The sequence below is a fragment of the Rhinolophus ferrumequinum genome, chromosome 9, assembly GCF_004115265.2.
Source record: "Rhinolophus ferrumequinum isolate MPI-CBG mRhiFer1 chromosome 9, mRhiFer1_v1.p, whole genome shotgun sequence".
In the NCBI taxonomy this organism is placed as follows: domain Eukaryota; kingdom Metazoa; phylum Chordata; class Mammalia; order Chiroptera; family Rhinolophidae; genus Rhinolophus; species Rhinolophus ferrumequinum.
The window spans coordinates 21518292-21540086 of NC_046292.1; the positions used below are offsets into that span (position 1 = coordinate 21518292).

Below are 21795 nucleotides of genomic sequence, written 5' to 3' on the forward strand. Positions count from 1 at the left end.
TCACCTCCCTTCTCTCTTCTCACCTTCCAACATTGCTATGGCTATGACTCGTCCGTAACCCAGCTGTGACTGTTCAGACAAGAGTGTGAATGTTTGTTTACTAATCAGTGCCCTTGACTAGGCTGTGTATTTTTCCTCAAGGCCAAGGACTGTGTCCGTCTGGTATGCTATTGGGTGGTCAGGGGCAGTGCAGGGTCTGGCATCAAATATTTTCTCAATAAATATGTCAAATTAAAAAACCTGAATATGTGTTCAATGCCATGTGGCCTCTTATTAGCCCTTAGAGATGATGTTGACCCAGTCCTTCCCTGAAGGAAGCTCTTCTTGGGGGCCCTTGCACCTCCTCTTACTCTCCCTAAAGACATAGTTCTCACTTGGACTCCTGAATGGCCCTGAGAGGTCTGAGGCCATTTGTTCCCATCAACTTGCTGTGCAGATGGGAAAACTGAAGCCCAAGGAAGGGCAGGGACTTGCCTCAGCTCACACAGCTCAAGCATAGGATGGAAACCAAGCCTTACGCCTCCCAGATCAGGATTCATCCTATTAACTCCCTTCTTAGAGACAGGAAACAGGCCTAGAGAGAGGAAATTAAGCACAAACTTACACAGCAGGTGAGTTCTTCTGGCAAACCCACATCTCCTCGGGACCTTTCCCTTCCTCTTGGGGCCTGGAAATGAGACTTGTGGGCGCCTCCTCTATGCACTCAGGGCCAGAGGTCAAGTCTGAGGAGGAGATAGGTGTTCTGCGGGTCCGCATCTCAGAGCTGATGGAGGCATGCACTTGTTTGTCCACCAGGTGGCACTACAGAGCCCCACTAGGAGAGTGGTCAGCTCACTGAGCCTCTAGCTTTATCTGTACTTGGGCCAGACAGGAAAACCGAAGCCCTGGGAGGAGAGGGACTTGCCGAGTTCATCCTGAGAGCCAGACATATTGTTGGCACTTGATCTGGGCCTCCTGACACCAGTTACGTAGGTGCATTCCTTGGGCAGCTGCATGTGGCCTGGGAGGTGTGTGTGTGGGGGGCTTCTCCCTTCCTCCTGGATCCACACCCTCAGTGGAGACCATCCTGTGTTAGGCTATACCGAGCCACAGCCTCGGCTGTCACACGTCTCCCTGGGACACTGACCACCGCTGAGCCACGCCCTGCCTCATCTCCGCTCTGTCCAAGGACCCCTCCTTCCCTGCTGCCCCCATCATCAGCACAGGTCTTTGTGGTTTAGGAAACATTTTCTTGCTCTCTGCGTTGTTTGTGTGGAGAAGGGGTGGGACTCCGGTTAGATGAGGTGGGCTCCAGTCAGACCAGCTACTCGCCCTAGACCAGGTTCACACCTCTTTGTGCCTCTGTTTCCTTGTCTGTCAAGTGGAGATTATAGTTGTCCTTATCTCACAGGGTTGTTGAGAGGATTCAATGAAATGGCATATCAAGTAATTGGGAGCTTTTTATTATGACTGAAACCTGCATGAGCATCCTAAGGGAGCGTGAAACTGAGATGGCAGCACCAAGGCGCAGAGAGGTCACGCAGTGAACAAAAATCATGGAACGTTCTAGGTGAGTGCCAGGTGTGCCTGCCAGGCCATGACTCACGAGTGTAACAAATAGAACTTCCTTTTTCTTCAGTCTGGAGCTGTGTCTAAATTGGGGTGGGAGATAAATGTATGTAGAGCTAAGGCTTGGGTGGGCCCATGTGTTTCTCAGTCACGTGTCCATATGGGTCGCTTTGGCGACACTATTGTTCCTTTTGCTTTGAAGGGCCCTTCCAGGGCCATCTCTCTCCACTTCTGGGTTATACTGGAGGGAACAAGAATTGTTCTGCTGAGCTGGGGGTCACACTGTGGTTTGAGGTCATTCTGGTAGGTCCTCCTCTGGGCTCCAGGTGCTGAAAGCAGGGCCTTCCCTCTCAGGGGCACTGATGTCTCTTTCCTCGCCACTAGCTCCATCCTTCTATCTCTTCCAGCCTGGGGACACCCTGAGTCTGCCTCGAGACAGCCTGCTTATATTGGGAGTGGGGAGAAAGGAAAAGGTCAAAATGCCAGGAGAGAAACACACAGATCAGTTACCTTAATATATATTTCTGGTGCGCCTTCTGTGTGCCAAAGACTGTTCTAGGCCCTGAGGTTGCAGCTGTGAACAAGTAGACACAGTCTCTTCTCTCAAGGGAAGATGGATGGGACAGATAGGGATGGCTACCATTTATGGAGACTTCCTCTGGGCCAGGTCCTATGTCATTTCATTTACATTTTCCAACAACATAATGACATAAGTGTTGCTATTATCTTCATTTTATAAGTCAGGAAGTAGAGGCACAAAGAGGTCCAGTGACTTGCCCAAGCTATAATTGATAGGGGTAGGATTCTGACCCAGACAGTCTAAACATTAAACAAGGTCATAGGGTAGAGGGGAGCTGGCTATGCGTCCAGCTGGGGAGGACACTTACAGTGTTTCCTCGATGCGGAGGTGGTGTTTGAGCTGAGACCTGCCAAAGGATAAGAAGCGGCCATGCCTAGATCTGGGGGATGAGGATGCAGGCGGAGAGAACTGCAAGTGCAAAGGCTCTGAGACATAAATGAACTTGATTTATTATGGACTGCAAAGAAAGCACTGCGTCTAGGAGGGTGGGAGTAAGGGAGCGAGAGTGGTAGAAGGTGAGGGGAGGAGCGGGGGGACCCAGATTGGTCATGTGAAAGCCCACGATGGGTTTGCAGCCGTTTGGGCCTCTTCCCTTGAGCTGGGCAGGACCAAGCCCTATGCCCATAAACCCCAAGAGATCATTATGTCTCTGCCCCTGAGGGCAGCTGGGGTGCCCACTGCTGGGCCTCTTCTAATCTCTCATTGGTACTGGGACCTTGATGACCATGCAGTTTCCAGGGGAAAGGGGGTCAAGTGTGGGCTGGGGTGGAGGGCAGGAGGTGCTGACGCCTGAGTCAGAGGCCCTGAGGTCTGGCCCAGTGGTGGCAAAGGCACTTTGATTGGAGACATTAGATCACCTAGCCTTGATGGCCTGGCCCTGAGCCAAGCTGTCCCATTGGCTCCCCTCGACTTCCTGACCAAACTGCCCCAACCTCTGACAGGAAAGGCCCCTCTGAAGACACTAATGAGCACCTCCAGAGGTTCCAGGGTTTGCTTCCTGGCCCCAGATTTTTTCAGAGACCAGGCATTGCCCCCATCCTTCCCACTTCCCCAGATTCTGGGGCTGCAGCTGAGGCAGTGCACCCACATTTCCAGGGCTTCCTGGTCCTACCCGTAAGGAATTTTACCCATGGGTACCTTTGCCCCCACTGTTCTTTGACACACCGTTCTGCCTAGAATCTCCTTTCACTTTTGTTTATGCTGGAAATTCCTCAACCTTATTCTTCAAGGTAGAACAGACTCCTTCCTTCCTTCCTTCTTTCCTTCCTTCTTTCCTTCCTTCCTTCCTTCTTTACCTCCTTCGCTTCCTCCATCCCTCCCTCCCTCCTTTCTTTCCTTCCTTCCTTTGTTTTTATCCATTCATTCATTTGGCTTCTGCCCGTCAATGGGGTTACAGAGGGGGGATGACAGACCCTGAGTTGAAGGAGTGTATATCCTGTGTGAGAGGCAGAAGGTAAACAAGCATGACTGGCTACATAATTGGTGGGTGCTTGTGCAAAATAAAAATGCGAGACCCCCCTATTAAAAGTTATTCACAATTTCAACACCACAGCAACAGCAGAGCATTAAACCAATCAAGGGGTGCTTCCTAAGTGTGGGGCCATTCTGCAGAGGTCGAATATCCATGAAGATGGCCCCATAAACAAGTGATTCCATCAGACGTGTGGTGGCAGGTGAGCCTAGGAGTCAGCTGGGAGGTGATGTCCACAAATTTCCAAAGGCAAGAGGAGAGACATCAAAGGACTCTTTGGAAACTGCAAGTTGTCCAGACAATGATGAGAGAAGGCGCCAGAGCAGCAGGTGGGGTCAGGTGGTGCAGGGCCTTGTGGGTTTCTCTAGGGAGTTGGGTCTTTACTATGTGGACAGTGCAGAACCGCCAAAAGTTCTACACAAGGGTGTGATCAGATTTTTCTTTTAAAAACATAATTCTGGCACCAGATAAGACATATAAATAATAAACACGAAAAATATAAATAATACTATATATAAATAATACAAAAAAATTAACATACATATGAAAAATGTTCAACTTCCTTAGTCATCAAACAGATGAAAAGAAAAGTAATTTTTTTGTTGTTAGCAAAAATTGTTGTTTACCGGGGCCGGCCTGGTGGCTCAGGCGGTTAGAGCTCCATACTCCTAACGCCGAAAGCTGCCGGTTCGATTCCCACATAGGCCAGTGGGCTCTCAACCACAAGGTTGCCAGTTCAATTCCTCCAGTCCCGCAAGGGATGGTGGGCTGCGCCCCCTGCAACTAGCAACAGCAACTGGACCTGGAGCTGAGCTGCGCCCTCCACAACTAAGACTGAAAAGACAACAACTTGAAGCTGAACGGCACCCTCCACAACTAAGATTGAAAGGACAACTTGACTTGGAAAAAAAGTCCTGGAAGTACACACCATTCCCAAATAAAGTTCTGTTCCCCTTCCCCAATTAAAAAAAAAAATCTTTAAAAAAAAATTGTTGTTTACCATATCAAAACTTTGGAAATAACTTTAACCCGCACACATCAGGCTGGTACCCCTGTCCTCACAGATACTGAGAGATGTGTCGGGGTGCTCTGAGCTACGTGATTGACATGGGGCACGTTCAAAGGGGGTTGATTTCATTTGATGTAAGTAATTTTTTTTTCTTATGGACCATTTGTATATCTTCTTTGGAGAAAGGTCTATTCAGATCCCTTGTCCATTTTTATTATTTTTTAATTTTTTTTAATTTTTACTTTTATTTATTTTTATTATATATATATATATATATATATATATATATATATATATATATATTTTAATTGGGGAAGGGGAACAGGACTTTATTGGGGAACAGTGTGTACTTCCAGGACTTTTTTCCAAGTCAAGTTGTTGTCCTTTCAATCTTAGTTGTGGAGGGCACAGCTCAGCTCCAGGTCCAGTTGGCGTTGCTAGTTGCAGGGGGCGCAGCCCACCATCCCTTGCGGGAGTTTAAACTGGCAACCTTGTGGTTGAGAGGATGCGCTCCAACCAACTGAGCCATCCGGTAGCTCAGCGACAGCTCAGCTCAAGGTGCCGATGATAAGTAATTTTGATCCAAAGTTTTATGTTGAAACAAGCATGGCACTTCACACCACTAAGATGGCTGAAATAAAAAGCGCAGACAATGACAATTGTTGACAAGGATGTGGAGAAAATGGAACCCTCACCCACTGGGACAGGAATGTCAAAGGGTGTAGCAACTTTGGAAAACAATTTGGCAGTTTTCAAAATGTTCAACAGAGTTACCATATGACCCAGCAATTTAACTCCTAGGTACATACTCAAGAGAAATAAGAACATATGTCTTATTTCACATACAAATAACTTGTATGTGAATGTTCATAGCAGCGATACCAAAAAGTGGATACAACTTAAATGTCTATCAACTGATGAATAAATAAACAAAATGTGCTATATCCACATAATGGAATATTATTTGGCAATAAAAAAGAATGGAGTACTGATACATGCTGTGACATGGATGAACCTTAACAAACATTACGTTAAGTGAAAGAAGACACAAAATATCACACACTGTATGATTCCATTTATATGAAATGTTCAGAACAGGCAAATTCATAGACAGAAAATAGATTAGTGGTTGCCAGGGGGTGACTACTTAATGGATACAAGGTTTCTTTTTGGGGTGCTGAAAATGTTCTGAAATTAGATAGTGGTGGTGATTGCCTAACCTTTTGAATGTACCAAAAACCACTGAATTGTACACTTTAAAATAGGTGGATTTTATGGTATGTGGAATATATTTCAATAAAACTTAAAAAAAAAATCATGGATATAGTATGGCATAGAATCAGGGTGGCTAACTGTCCCAGCTTGCCCAGAATTGAAGGTTTTCCTGGGACATGAGACTTCATGCTAAAACCAGAAAAGACCAGGCAAAACAAGATGAGTTGGTCACCCTACATAGAATGCAAACTATCTTCATTTTAATGATAAAATATGAGAATGCAAAGGAATTTTCTGCTTATAACCCATAAGAGGTACCACAGTGGAGAAGTTTGAGGAGCACTGACCTAAATGTCCAGCAAAAGGAGGTAGTTAAATTCATTCATTCATTCATTCATTCATTCTCCACTAAAATGTAAGCTCTATGAGGGCAAGGGTCTTTGTCTGTTTTGTTCACTGCTATGCTCTCAGGGCCTAGGACTATTCCAGCACACTCTCCATTATGTTTCTTGGGGGAGCGGGGGACCATGTGCCAGGTCCCAGGTCCCAGCTGTGCATTGGTTGCTACTGTCCAGAGCTTCAACCACCTCATGGACAGTTTAATAAGCAGACAGACCACGTACTAGCAAACGGATGAAGGAATAAGATAATTTTAGAGAGTGATACATGTCAGGAAGAAAACAAAGTGAGGCGGGAGGAGGACTAATTTAGCCTGAGTGGTCTCAGGGGCCTTGCTAAGAAGGTGACTTCTAGTGGAGGACATCCCCTGACAGGATGGAGCCCCTCTCACTGCTGTTTAGAAAACATTTTAATGGCACAGAAAATGCGCCGGGGTGGACTGGTACGTGAGAAAGACGGGACACAGAACTACTGATGGAGTGTGAGTTCAGATAGTTTTCTAAAAAGTGTTTGAGTGTTAAAATAGGTTAGAATAAAATATATCAGAGCATGCTGAGGGTGGGAATCCATGGGTGATTTCTTTTTGCTTTTTCAAAGCAATCCTGTATTTTCCCAGTTTCCTAAAATTCATGTATTCCAGCTGTGCGATGCCCGGCCAGATGCAAATCTAGGAGTTGGGATCCAGCGGTGAACCAGAAAGATGTGGTCTTTCTTTTCATGGAATAGGTATGATTTTATAATTGGGAGGAAGGAAACCCAGAGTCAAGTTATTTCTTTTAAAGATGAATAAATTGTTCCAGTACATGTGCCAAAGAACCAGCTGGAAGTTTGAGTCCAGGTAGGAGGCTGTTGCAGCAGCTCGGCAGCCTGGGGGGCAGGGGTGAGGCTTGTTTGGGAAGGATCAGAAAGCCAGGGAACACCTGTCAACACCCACTGGGTGCATTTGGGTAAGTCCTTTTCCTTGTCTCAGCCTCAGCTTCTCCATCTGTGAAATGAGAGGGGAGACTAGAAGTGGGTTTTTTGCTTGTTAATTTGTTTGTTTTTGATAACTCCCCATCCCCCTCTCCCCAGGCCCTGAAACCCCCATTCTACTTTCTGTCTCTGTGAATTTGACTACTCTAGGCACCTCATCTATGTGAATCATACCGTATTTATCCTTTTGTGTCTGGTTTATTTCAGTTAGCATGATGTCCTCAAGGTCGATCCATGTTGTAGCATGTGCCAGGATCTCTTTCCTTTTTAAGACCGAATAATATTCCATTGTATGGGTATACATTAGGTGGTTCTGAGCTTCCTTCAGCGCCAACATTGTAGGATTCTCAGTGTCAACCAACAACACTGTCCTTCCTCAGGGCTAACTGCTGCCTGATGGGGTGCAGTCTCTGGCTTCCTTCCGGGCAGACTTTCCCTCCTGCTTGTGTCAGAGAATGAAAGGCTTTGGCTAAATACCTGCCGCCTTCTCTTTGGGGCTTCAGCAGCGGCTTGGTTGCCTGATTATAGGGAGCTCTGCACTTCCCCTCCCCCGGGTCCCCGGCCTGGCAGCCTCCACTCACTCAGCTGTTCTGGAGCAGCTGCAGAGAGACAGGACTGAGGAATTTGGGGTAGCAGCTGCCCAAATGCATTGGCTTTGGGGTCTGAAACAACAGATACCAGTCATGGTGAAGCCAGCAGGCTCACACATGTGGTTCTCCTCTGGGGGAAACTAATAATCACAGCCACTGTTCCTTGAAGTTTTATTATGTTTATCATGTGCTGGACATGAATTCTCTCCTTTAACCTCATGAGATTAGTGTTGTTGCCCCCATTTTACAGAGGAATACATTGAGGCTTGGAGAGCCTTGCTTGGGACTGCACAGCTAGACTCGAGTCCTGGTTGGTTCTGTGCTGAAGCCTGGTCTCTGATCCACTGGACTACGATTCAGTGGGACTCTCTTTGGCCAGCTTCTGGTGGAGGGCAGATGAGGGGGCCGAGTAGACAGAGATACCTGCTCTCTTACATCGGCCAGGGCAGCAACTCCTGTAGTTGTTTGAGGGTTCTGCTTCAAAACATGTGAAAGCCACAGCTGTAATTCGCATGCTTGTATATTTTACAGATGGAGAAACTGAGGCCCTGAGAGAGCCAGGGAGCTGTCTAGGGTTTCTTTGACAGGGTCCATGGAAGAGCTGGCATTAGAAGCTCTTATCATTAGAAGGTCCTACCTCTCTGCCATGCACTGTTTCTGGTGCCCATATGGCCTCCTGGACCCTATTTGGGACCCTCACAGGCAGGAAGGCACTCTGGGGCCTCACCTGCTGGGTCTGCTGGGCTTGGACCGCCTCCTGAAGTGACTAAAGGAGGGAGATGCAGAGGTGGCAGGCAGGGGCGAGCGCAAAGAATCTGGGTTCTGATTCTGTTGCTGACTTGCTGTGTGGCTTGGGCAGCTCCATTCTCTCCAGGCCTCAGTTTCCCCATCTGTATCATGAGGGGGTGCTGACAGCTTGGGCCTACAGCCACTGGGCAGGGGAGGAGGAATGGCCAGACAGGAGGTAATGCATGTATGGGGAGGAAGGGAGGACCTGCAGGCCACCAGGAGGGCTCTGGAAACCTGCCTTTGCCCCACCCTCCTCCTGGAAACACCCCAGTGTTAGCTGCCCACATTCCTGCTGCTGGCCTGGGGACGCCGCTTGGCCTGAGCGTGTCCAAGCCTCAAATGACAGAGTTCTTGGTCCCCAAGGCTGCCCTGGGGCTGGCAGCGGCTCTTCTTCAGTCCTGGGACATCCTGTCACTCCAGGCAGTGCTGGCCTCATGGGGCCTTGGAGGAGGCCACATTCCTGAGGTGGGGTTTCAGTGGGCGTCAGCCGCCCGCATCCCCTCACACGCATGTGTGTGCAAACCCACATGCACACCTCACATAACAGGAACTCTCATAGGCCAACAGAGGCCTAAGCCAGTTCTGTTTTTTAAGGCTCCCAATAAATTAAAACTGAAGAAATGTCACAGCCGTGGAGTGTTTTACGTTTTAATTTAACAAAGTAACATCTTTAACACACACACACACACACACACACACACAGAGAGAGAAACACACACACTCACAAACCCAAAGCAATGCAATTTAGAGATTCGCAAGTTAAGTAGAGGAATTATAAAAATCATGAGTTCTCACTTTGTGAGGTATATACATGTCTAATCACTATGTTATTTTGTACAACTAAAACTAATATCATCGTGTATATCAATGGTAATTGAAAAATAAATTTAAAAAAATGACATGAATTCACAGTGCTGTGTGGTCTGGTGGTGGGATATCAGCTTCAAATTGTGTGATGAGCTTCGTGTTCTTTCCATCTTGTGCATGATGCTTAGGGACTAGGCATCCAGCCGCTGCCCTTTGAGTTTACATTGTTTCTTAACATTTTACTATGAAAAATTTCAAGCACCCAGAAAGGTTGAAAGAAGGTGTACAGTGAACACCCATAGCCTCACCACTTGGAATTTACAATGAATATTTTGTAACATTTGCTTTATCCATTCCTCTATCTTTCCTTCTGTCCTTCCATCCATCAGTCCATCCAAATCCATCTGTCCATCTATTCATCTCTCTACCCCTCCATCCATCCATCTCATTTTTTGATACATTTTTGAGGCTTATGAATGTGAGGCCTGGGCCAAATGACACGCTTTTCTCTCGTCCATCTCCTCACAGCAATGGGCCTTGCTGCGCACCTTCACACACATACACCTACATGTAAAATCCCCATGTGCACGTACCACCTGTGACTTACTCATGTCCCCCAATTCACATATGTTCATTCCATACACATATCCACATGTGTCCACATGTGCAAACACCACACATAATCACCCGTGCACACACAGATCAAGTTACACACACACACACACACACACAGTGCCCACATGTGCATTCATGGCAGACCCTTGACGTCTGTGAGGGAAGCATCCAGAATCCTTTTAGAGTCCTCAGGCCCCTATGGAACCCATGCCCTGGGTTACTTCGCATCCCTCACTTATGGCAAGTGTCAGGGTCCCCCCTGCAGGTCCCCACCCCACATGTCCCACCTTTTTCACTTTCACCACAGTTTTCTCTCTCACTCCCTAGGCACATCCTCCCGCCCCACACACACACACAAAACCTCCCACAAAGATTCCTTCCGGAGTGTTACTGCATCTGCGTACAGAACCCACCAGACCATCGCTCCAGGAGGGCAGAGACTGCATTGGCCTTTTCCACACCACATCCTCAGCACTTGGCACACACAGCACGTTCTCTCTAAATGTTGGTTGAAAACAGAACTAAGGGAGCGCAATGGGTTTCCAGCAGGCAGCCTCAGGGCCATCTCCATCACACACGCTTGTATCCATAGACCACACACACACTCGGCGTACATCTGTGCTCACACAGGTGTGTTTCTGCACATGTGTGAACATGCACTGTGTGCATGCACCTGTCTGCCTGTCTCCATCCTCTCCAGACAGTCAATTCCAGGACCTGAGTCCTTTACTAGAGGTCACCTAAAACCACTGTGAGCTCAACTGCTGGAGTGTGAGATCCAGGTGCCGCCCCATGACCATGTGCTCAGGGCTCCTGGCTACGCTCTGTGCATCTGGGTGGCAGGGGTTCAGAGTACCAGCTCTGGAGTCCCACAAACCTGGGTTCCATCCCCGCTCAGCACGTAATCACTGTGCACGTTCTACATGTGATTTCTGTGTGACTTACTTAACTTCTTGGAGCATCAATTTTCTCACCTGTGAAATGGAGAAAATAGTTCCCACCTTAAAAGCATCTTACGGAAGATGCTCTTAGCTGGGTACCTGGCATGTTGTAAGCACTTAAAAATGGTTGCTGTGGATATTATTATTACTGCTTCTTCAGCCTCTGCCCCAAACTCCCATGCACCCTTGGGGAGGGAGGGCAGCCTTGGTGGGGGACTGGGTATGGGGAGAGCAGGTAGATGGTGCCTATGTGAACGCCTCTCTCAGTTGCTCCCCTCATCCCAAACCCTCATTATCCCACATGCATATTCATAAGGGATAATTTCAGCCTGCTCTGTAAATGCCTCAGAAGCGGCAAGTGGCGACCAGTGCAGAGAGGGAGGCCCAGGGGACAGGAGGCTCAAAGCCAGAGTGCATCTGAGTCCTCACGGACAGGAGGATGGTGAGAAGTGATGGGGCAAGAATGGGTTGGGAGTACTGGGAGCAACTGGGGGCTTGAGCTGGGGATTGTTCCTATGTGGCAGATTTGAAAACTGGGGCTCAATGAGAGCGGATTCGAGAACTCCTGGAGTAAGTGGCCCAAAAAGCCAGAACCTGCTTCCTTTGGGACCTGGAGAGCTGAGCATCTGTCTGGGCTCGGTGATGGGCACAGGGGGATGAACCAGTTGAGCCCTGCATGTTTCTCTCAATGGACATAGTTTACAGGGCAATTCATGGTTGGAAGAACTGTGGTGGTCCTGAATCCCAAGTGTCAGTGAGGCTCAGAGAGGTTGGATGACTTGCCAAGAATACACAGCTACTGCGTGTGATCTTGTCTTTGGTGGTGTGAGAGAGTGATTTTTGGCTCCAGATAGAAGGTTCAAGGCTGGGAGAAAGGCTGGCGGGCTAGTCAGGACACAGAGAAATGAAGCTTCTTTCTCTACCACCTCATTTCATCTCCTCAGTAGTTCCCTGAATTGCCCAGAGCAAAAATGATTATCTCCATTTTACAGATGAGAAGCATGAGGTTGAAAGAGGGTGAGTCACCAGGACAAGGCCACGCAGTGAGTATCTGCAGGTCGGGTTGGCCCCTCTGTGTAGAGTGACACCAGGGGATGTGAGAGCGCAGCTCACCTCCGTCTTGGCTGGGGTGAGGCCAGGACAATGGCAGCACATCACCTTGCTCTGGAAAATTTCAATCTAAAACCAGAAGGGGCTGTCTTTTTACACTTGCAGTACAATTAATCCCCCATTTCTTTCAGATAACTGCCTATTTCTTAGAATGCTTTCTCAATGCTCACCACTGCTCTGCGAGGTTGAGAGGGACAACCACCCCCATTTAAGGGAGGGGATGGAGGTAGAGAGAAGTGAAGTGGCCCCCAGGACGGCAAAGCATGTGAGAGGCTGTGACAGAACAAGAGTCTCAGGTGTTGCTCTGCTTGGTCTTGAGCACTTTCTACTGGACCAGCTCATGGGAAAGGGAGGGGTTGAGAGATGAAAAATTGGGCCCTTGGGGCAGAAGTGTCCAAAGGAGCTGACCCTGGGGCAGGAGGCTGTGAGAAAGGTTTATTTCAGACTGCTTGGTGGCACTCTGGGCGCAGGGATGACAGGGAGCTCACATTTGGCACACTGGGTGGAAGGGGACCGTGTGTGTACAGGCTGTTTTTGGATCAGTCATAGCAGAATGAGGAAACTGGGCTTGTGGTAAAAGTTCAGGCATTCATTCAGCAAGCATTACTGCCTCAGTGTCAGGCCCTGTGCTGTGTCCACGGCAGCGGAAGGGGCAGCCAGAGGTGAATCAGGCAGTCCCTGGGTGGCTCAAAGTCTCCTAAGGGCCTTGGACTAAGGAAGGACTGCGCATATTATTGGACAGAAAAAGAGGTAGACTGGATATTGTCACCTCTGCTTTCCACGAGAGGCAGTGAGAAGTCAGGGACAGGCCTTGGGTTTGCGATCAAGGTTAGGTTGGGTGGTCTTCTAGCTCTGCGCTCCTGATCTGTGTGGCCTTGAGCAACAGTAACAACCACATAGTCACGGCCAATGTTTATTCAGTACTAAGTTCACATATAGGCGTATCACTTTACTTCTTTGATCCTCAGTTTCCTCGTCTGTAAATTGGGTGAGGTGGGGAATGAATCTACTTCTAGGGTTATTGTGGGGCTTGAATGGGACCATGCAGGTGAAAGAACTGGGTACATGCTCGAGCTTTGTGGTAACTTGTGTTATTTCTGAGGCCATTATGGAGGCTCCTGTAGAAACCCAAGGAAGTTGGAGAACGGTCATTCCTAACGGAGCCAGATCAAGGTTTGGTGGTGGTTCTCTTCACCGGGAAAATATGGGATGTAAGCAAAGCTTCAAAGGGCAGAAAGGGGGAGAAGGAAGAAAAGGACTTTCAAAGGGGAGGACATTGTGTGGGCAAAAGCATGGAAGAGGGAAAGTGATTGTGGAACTGTCCTGGCACCATTAATGGCTAAGCCTGGCACCCTGTGAATCACTGAAGGATGCAGTCAGGCTGGATCTTTAACCCTGGGGCCAGCTGTGAGGCATCTAGATGTCCTTCCCTAACATTATTCTGTCTAGGGTTGAGTGAAGACAGGGGGAACATTCAGTAATTACAGAGCCCACTTCTGGGTCTCTCCCATCTACCCCTGTGGAACTGGACAGTCTGCCCGGAATGCAACCCACGCACCCTTTCTGACCTCCTGAGCTGGAGGCTAGTGTTTGGGCATCCTGGGGATGAGCCACCCGACAAGTTGGGGCTCAAGATCGGAGTCAGTAGCGCTTGAGGAACAGGTGGATGGAGGGGAGGGCCACTGAAAGAGTGTGCTGCTGGGGTCTGAGATGAAACAGGGACGACAGGGAGCTCACATTTGTCGAGCAGCTACTATGTGTTGTAACAGCCATATGAAGTAAGTAGCCTTACTTTACAGATGGGGAAACTGAGACTAAGAGAGATGAAGTGACTTGTCTGTTTCTTTATCCCATCATTCATCCTTCAACACCTGTGTATTGGGCAGAGACTCTGCGCCCAGCATGGGGAGTCAGGGATGACCAACTCTTGGCTTCTGACCGGTGCGGGGGAAACAGTGTTGTGAGTTCACACTGTGGCCTCGTTGTAACTCGAACCCAGGTCTTGGTATTTCCAAATCCTCACTTGGGACCAGGCCACGAGCCCCGGTCAGAGTCGAGTCCGGTTGCGCCGCTGGCGCAGCTGAAGGAATCCTCGCTCCACCCACTTTCCCTACGTGTCCCGCCAGGCGCACCTGCCCCAGGTGAGTCCCGGGAGGCCCCGAGCGCGGCCGGAAAGCAGCGAGCGGCTCTGGCAGGTGGGGCGGGGCCGGGGCGGGGCCAGCGGGCCCTAAGGCGGGGCCAGGCCGGGGCGCCCCTAGCCAGGCAGGATCCCGCCGCCCGCGCCCCGCTGCTGAGCCCCGCGCCCCACGCCGGCACCCGCGCCGCCGCCACCATGGGGGCCTGCCTGGGCGCCTGCTCCCTGCTCAGCTGCGTGAGTCCCCACCCCGGCACCCGCCGCGCGCCGCTTGCTCACTTTTGTCCTGTCTTCTTCCTCCAGTTTCTTCTTTTTCCTTCCTCCAAACTTGTCTTTCTGGGCCCGCACCCCGCCTCCTTGCCCCTTGGTCCCCCTGTCACTCGGACCCTCCCCGCGCCCCAGCCCGGGGCCGCGGGCGCCGGGGACAGTTGCTGTCCGGAGCTCGGGTTACCGCGGGGGAGGGGCTGGGGCGCGCCGGGACGGGGGAGGGGAGTGCCCTCGACGGACTCCCCTTCCGGGAATTGGGGAGACTGTAGCCCAGAGCCCGGGGTGTGGGTGGGCGCTACGGCCCCACCTCGCACAACTTGGAGCAGCCCTCGCGGTGCGCCTTTCTCTTGTTTCCCTCCCGGACACGCTGACTCTTTGTGTGGCCTGCCTGCTCCCTGTCCCTCTTTGCCGTGGGTCCTTCTCTGTTCCTCTGTCAATCTGTTTGTCTGTTCCTGCCCGTCTGCCTCAGTTTGTTCGTTTGTATTTGTCTGATATCTGTCTCTGTACATTCGTTTTTCCTACTGTCTTTGTCCGTCGGTGGCTTCGCTGTATGTCATTCTGTCTCTACAGTTCGTTGTTTGTCCGTCTGTCGGCGCGTCCAGCCTATCTCACTACGTTCTTGTTGCTTCATTCAAGTCTGGCTCAGGCTGACTCCTGGGCACTTTTCCAAGGAACCCCAGACCTTCCCCTTTGGGCTCCAGAGCCAAAATAGGGGAGTAGGGAGGAAGCCCCTGTCTGCCTTTCTAAGACGCCCTGGAATGAGGTCCATGCTGGTTGCCGCCACCACCCAGGCCCAACTCTGGGCTGGAAGACCCCGGAATTGAGAGACGTTGGAGTGTGTGTGGGGAGGGAGTACCTGGTCGCTTGGGCTCAGGAGCCTTGGGGGCAGCCTGCCTATTTTGGGGCTGCAGCCAGTATCGGGGAGGAGGGGCGGAGCTTCGGCCAGACCCCGGCTGGGAGGCCCTTTCTCCTTTTCCATTTCCCCCGCATTAAATCCAAGTTCATTCAGGCAGTCCCCGCCCCCTCTGCCCCACACAAAGAGGAGCAGAAAGGAAGCGGGGGTCTGGTGGCTGCTGAATCTCACGACTTGATTTCCTTTGTGTCTGGTGTGTGTGTGTGTGTGTGTGTGTGTGTGTGTGTGTTAGGATGGGGATGTAAAGGCGGGGAGTTGGGGGATCTAGACATTTACTTTACAGCCATTTTCTGAGAATGGTATTTGCACAGAGAAGCTGTACAGTGGGTCCCTGGACAGTCTCTTGTCCTCTGTGGGCCTCTAGTTCCCCATCTGTGAAGTGTGTGTGTGTGTGCGCGCGTGCACACATGTGCAGGAGGAGGAATCAAGAGCTGGTCCCTGAGATCCTTCTCTGCCCAGTGAAATCAAGGTTGGGGCTGGGTCTCTGGCCAGGAAGCTTTGCTTCTTGCTTGGGGAGGGAGAGCCTCCTCAGAATTCGGTTTGGCTGGGCTGGCCTGGCGAGGAGAGGGTGCTGAGGGGAGACCTGCCAACCGCTTTGCCTCTGTCTGCCCATCTGCCTCCCTCATAGTGCTGTTGGGAAGATTAAAAAGTACCCTGCCCAGTTACTGGCATATAGTGCGTACTCCATGTTGTCTATGGAAAGGTGGGTGGTGAATTTCCTCTGAGCCAAGTTCTGGTCTCTGAGTCATAGAATCTGTTGAGACCAGAGGCACCTGACAGGCCTGCACAAACCCTCAATTTCTAGATCAGGAAACTGCCGTCCAGAGAGGTTCGCTGACTTGCCTAAGGTTGTACAATGAAAGAACAGGGAACTGAACTGATTTCTGGTCCAGGCTTCTTCCCATACCTTTCCTTCTTCCCGACATCCTGGATGCCTGAGGGACAGGGCTGACCCAGGGTAGAACCGATAATTTCACTTATTGAATATCTAATATTTGTAAGGGATCTCCTTTCAGTGACCTCCCTTTGGGGTTCTGACTTCTGACATTTACTGTGCACCTACTGCATGCCAGGAGCTGTGCTGAGCCCCTTACCCATGCCATTTCATTGGTTCCCTTCTCAGCCCTGTGACATAGTTATCTTCTTTTACAGATAATGATACCAACAATAGCCACCATTTACTGCGTCCTTACTATCGGGCCCAGCACTCAGTGCCCAGAGCTGTCCAGTGGTGGCACAGGCTCAGCACTGTAATGAGCATTTTGTGTACGAGTATTTCCTTCCATTTAATCTTCACAGTGACCTCAATGACAGTTAATATTATTTCACAGATGAAGAAACTGGATCAGAGAGGGAAGGTGATTTCCCTACAGCCACACAGTATTAAGTGGTGCAGTTGGGCAGTACTAGATCCCAATAACAACCTATTTCAACGGAGATTTTCTCCACAGGAATGAAGTTTCAATAGGGGTTTCCAGGCATCTTAGTGGGGAACCATGGGTCTGTGGGGAAGACTTGTGTACCCTACCAGCGTGACTCATTTGCATCTGCCCATCTTGGCTCTCTGTCAGCATTTGTATTGGGCTGAAGGTGAGTCCTGGAGGAAGTAAGATTGGTCCATAGGGGATGGGAATCACCAGGCAAGCAAGCACACGGTGAGCAAATATTTAGGGAGGGCCTTCTACATGCAAGGGCCTGTGCAAGGGCTTTGGGTCAGACTGATGGGACTCAGATCCTGGCTTGGCCTCTTCTCAGCTGCGTGCCCGTGGGCAGTCTCTTCCCCTCTCTCCTTGTCTGTACAGTGGAGAGAACAAGGGTACCTTCCTCTTAGCATGTTGTGAGGATTAAATGGGACTGAGGTGAACACGCCAACATATTTATTACGAAGCTGGCATGCAGTAGCCACTCTGTAAACACCCCAGAATGGTGCATTGTTCTAGGAACATTCAAGGAAGTGGTGAAGCCGGTGGGACTGAAGGCTGTTCATAGAGCCTGGGCCCTGAGCCACTTTACTATCCTGCCCAGGAACCCATTTTATGGATGAGGAAACTGAGTTCCACGGAGGGGAAACCACTTGTCTAGGGTCATACTGCAAGTTGGTGACAGAGCCAAGACTCTAGGCCCTCTGTTCTTAGCATTGTGTGGGGGAAGTAAGTGTGTTTGAATAGTTTGGGGCTGACCTCTTCTCTCCTGTATTTTGCGTAGTCCAAGGCTAGCTCAGCCCGTTAAGAAGTTGTTCATGAAGTCTGCAAGGTACCTCCCATCCTTGCTGGGACCAGTTTTTTGTTGTTTAATTGTGGCAAAATAGACATAAGATAAAATTTACTATTTTATTTTTTTTCAGTCTTCAAGGAGCTTGTAATTTATTTTAGGAAACATGACATACATATATTAAAAATGGATGTCTACCAAATACAACCCTGATGCTATCAATCCCAATGAGTGGAGTGAATGTTCTTGGCTAAAGCACACAATGAGAATTCTAGAATCTGACTTTTCCTTGGTATCAGTTCTTTGGATTATTGAAAACAACCCCTGACTCTTTCCCCCGTTCCCAAAGGTACTGCACACCTCTCCCTTGATTTGTCTTCCATTCCGTGGCCAAGTGATATTTCTAAAATGAAAATCTGATACCTCTTCTTTTTTTGGAAAAAAGCATTTTTTTATTTTTTAAGAAGGGTACAGCTCACAGTGGCCCATGTGGGGATCGAACCTTGGTGTTATCAACACCACACTCTAACCAACTGAGCTAACCTGCCACCCCCGATACCTCTTCTTTAGCAATAGTTCCCACTGCTTTCAGGATGAAATCCAGACTCCTTGGCATAACCTGCGGGGACCTAGGCCATCACCACCTCTGTCACCCTTCTAGCTTCTTTTATGGCCCAGCTACCCTGAAAATACAATGTTCCTCACAGCTCTGCATGTGTTATGCCTTTTGTAGGAATACCCTTCCCTTCTTCCCCCAGCTAAGTTCCTACTTTTCCTTGAAAACTTTCTGCCCCTCCTTTTTTTATTGCAGTAAAATATACAGAACATGAAATGTACATTTTAACCATTTAAGTGTACAGTTCAGTGACATTAAGTACACTTCACATTGTTGTGCAACCATCCACCACCATCCGTCTCCTGACCTTTTTCATCTTTCCTCAGACTGAAACTCCTTACCCATTAAATAATAATTCCCCATTTCCCCTTCCCCAGCGCCTGGTAACTACCATTCTACTTAATCCTATATAAGTGGAATCACACTGTGTTTAGATTTTTGTTATTGGCTTACTCGATTTAACACAATATCCTCAAGGTTCATCCATGTTGTAGCACATGTGAGAATTTCCTTCCTTGTTAAGGCTGAATAATATTCCAGCATATGGCTATACCACATTTCATTTATTCATCGGTGAGTGGACACGGGTTGCTTCCATCTTTTAGCTATTGTGAATAACGCTGCTATGAACATGAGTGTACAAATATCTGTTTGAGTCTCTGCTTTCAGTTCTTTTGAATAATACCCAGAAGTGGAGGGCCAGTTTGTGTGAAATAAAACAGCTTTAAACTGTGATCCCACCCCTCAGCTGCCTCCCCCACCCACCCAGTGCCCCAGGAATGGTTTTAAGAACCTATGTCCCTGGCTGGAAGGGGCAACCAAGAGAGAGTGTGAATCACTCTGTGACAGCCTGTTTCCGTGACACTGAAGCACGCATGACTCCAGAACTGTCTAGCTTGCCTTGGGAGGTAGTGAGCTCCTTGTTAATCACAGTGTACACGCAGCAGAGGATGGGCGGCTGCCTTCCTGTGATTCTTCCTAGAGTGAGACTGGACTGGTTGAATGCCAAGGAAATTTGCCACTGGAAGACTCTAAGACCGAGGGCTTCCTACATTCTGAGTTCTCCATTCCGAGAACCTGGCTGGTGCTCAGTCCCTCTTGGTGTTCTGGTGCTTTTCCATTGCTGCCTTTCCCTAAGTGCATTTGGTGCGGGTGGGGGTTGTAATCCTAGTATGGGAGGTGGTATAGTGTGCCTTGGCTTTGCACATTGCATCATAAGCGTTGGTCCATGTCACTTTGCAGCCTCGTGACTTTCATCTTTCCTGCCTCTATAGCACCCATGGAGTAAATGGGCCACCACAGGCCCTCGGGCATGTACATCATTTGTAGTCTCTTGAGATGCTAATAAGTTCGTAAAACCTAAAGCTTTGTGCCTACTTTAGTTTTTTTTCTTAATTGAAATTTTTATTTTTTAAATGATAAAGTCAACTGTATTGGGGTATAATTTAATTGTACCCCTCTAAGTGTTACCTTCACATCGGCTCCACTCCACAGAGAGAGCCCGCGAAGGGAGTCCCACGACGTATTGCTGGGCATTTATTTTCAATTTCCCCCTATTATTTCCACAAATGGAGTTCTGAGTGTACGTGTGCACGCATGCCTACCCTTTCTCCCACAGGCTGGCACTGCTGTAGGAAGAGGTTCTTGTAGGAGAGGTCCCCAGAGTGGAGGGGCTGGGTCAGAATATATGTGTCATGCCAAGCATGACATGCTCTGGAAGCCGCCGGGGGCTGGCAAGTGTTTTTCTCTCCCTGACCTGGTGTCTCTGGCTATCGGCCAGGCCCTTGGAAATCCTGAGGTTTCAGGTATCAGGAACGCCTGGATTTTGATCTTCAAAAACCCAAAACCAGAGTGATTGAAAGCTCAGGCTCCCTGACGGCAGCGGGCCAGCTTTTTCTTGTGTCTCCAATGTCTCCAGTTGAAATGGTAACAAGCCAGAGCTGGGCCTGCCCCCGGACTTAGGCATCTGGTTCCTGAGATCAGTGCCTGTTGGTTTTCTCTGGCATCAAAGGAATTTTTTTTATCACTGGGGTGTTTTGAAATTAAACCAGACTATCATCGATGAGTTAGTGGGCCCTTGGTGCCAGACAGACTTGAGCTGAATCCCAGCTCCTCCGCTTCCTTGCTATGTGACCTTGGTTGTGTCACCTCTCTGAGTCTCAGTTTCCCCATTTGTAAATGGGAGGTTACAACACACTTAACTTCATAGTGTCACTGAGGCGTCATGTAGACAAGGTGCTGTGCCCGGGACTGTGTAACTCTTCATCAAGGGAAGCTATCACTATGGTTACTTGAATCTCAGCACTGCTGTCCCCTTGCTGTGTGACTTCTGGCAAGTTTCTTTCTTTTTTTTCATTATTTAGAGACTACTTTATTAGTTTCTGTATCTGGCCAGTTTCTTAACCTCTCTTAATCTTACTTTCCTCATCTGTCAAGTGAGACTAATAGCCTTCTCTGTCTGATAAGCAGAATGTGCTGTATGGTTTACAAAACACTTCTCTGGCATTTGTTTATCTCCTCGCCCCCAAAAGATGGCCATGGATAGGAGTCAGGGCTTGGGGTGGGGGCTGCAAGACGCATCCATCAGTTGCTGGATGGGTGGACTCTTACGATTTGGACCATGAGGGAGAATTTCATTCTGCAAGCATTTCATTTAGCATCCATGTCCTTGGCTTTGCGGGTTAGAGAGCAAGAGCATTTCCAGGGGCATTTCCAGTCTGGGAGAGAAGTGAAGGGGAGACCAGAAGGCAGCCACACCTCAAGCAGAGTGTGCTGTATGCCTTGTGACCAGGCCAGAGCGCAGGGTGGGAGTCTCAGAAGAGCAAGGGCCCCTTTCAGCCTGTTCTCCACACAAGTGATCCTTCAGTGTAAGGCTGTTTCGGTGCCTCGTGGCTTTAAACCCCTGAGTGGCTGCCCATTGCTGTGAGGACAAACACCAGAGTCCTGCGTGTGCTGCCAGGCCCTGCCAGCCTGGCCAACCTCACCACTTACCACTGGCCCGCCTGTCATGAAGCTTTGGCCACAAGGTCCTTCTTTCCGTTCCTCCATTGCCCAACTTCTGCCCACCCCAGAGCTTCCTCAGGCTCTGTTCCCTCAGGAACACGTTTTCTTCCCCTTGGTCAGGAGAGTGCATCCTTGTTCTTTAGCACTCAGCTTAAATGTCACTTCTTCCAGGAAGGGATGTGTCGCCCCCAATCTACATTAGGTCCCGTCAGTTACTCCCATTGCAGGATGCATGTTTTCTTAGCACTTACCATAATGGATGTAATGATTTGTTTGCTAAGTGTCTTTCCTGTTCTGAAACTCCACAAGGGCGCGGCCTGTGTCTTTCTTGCTCTCCAGTCTCTTAAATACCTGGGTGAGGACTTGGAGCTGTTTCGGGGACCATAAACAGTTTACCAGATGAATCTGGATATAGGCCTGGTTCCTCCAAGGCCGGGCTGTAGACCCAATTCCCGGAGGGGTCAGTCTCATTTCAGGGTGCCAGCTATGAGTGGTGTGGCATCGCCAGCCCCCAGGAGGGAAGGAGCTGATGCCAGCTTGGACAGAGGAGCACGGACAGGGAAAGGGCTAGACCGCCACTGCTGTCCAAAACTGGCCCAGCCCCA

At 49.3% G+C, this 21795-nt stretch overlaps 1 protein-coding gene across 2 annotated transcripts in view; it reads left to right on the forward strand.

Annotated features, from left to right (window-relative positions):
* The window catches only part of SERINC2 (serine incorporator 2), a 50519-nt gene that overhangs the window by 18601 nt on the left and 10123 nt on the right, over window positions 1-21795 (forward strand). The window contains exon 1 of one of the 2 annotated variants that reach the window (XM_033113901.1): window positions 14280-14417. The exons of the other annotated variant lie outside the window; for it this stretch is intronic. Coding sequence (XP_032969792.1) covers window positions 14379-14417 — 39 coding nt within the window. The 5' untranslated portion in view covers window positions 14280-14378. Of the gene's footprint in view, window positions 1-14279; window positions 14418-21795 lie in introns of those variants that run through there. 2 annotated transcript variants of the gene reach the window in all.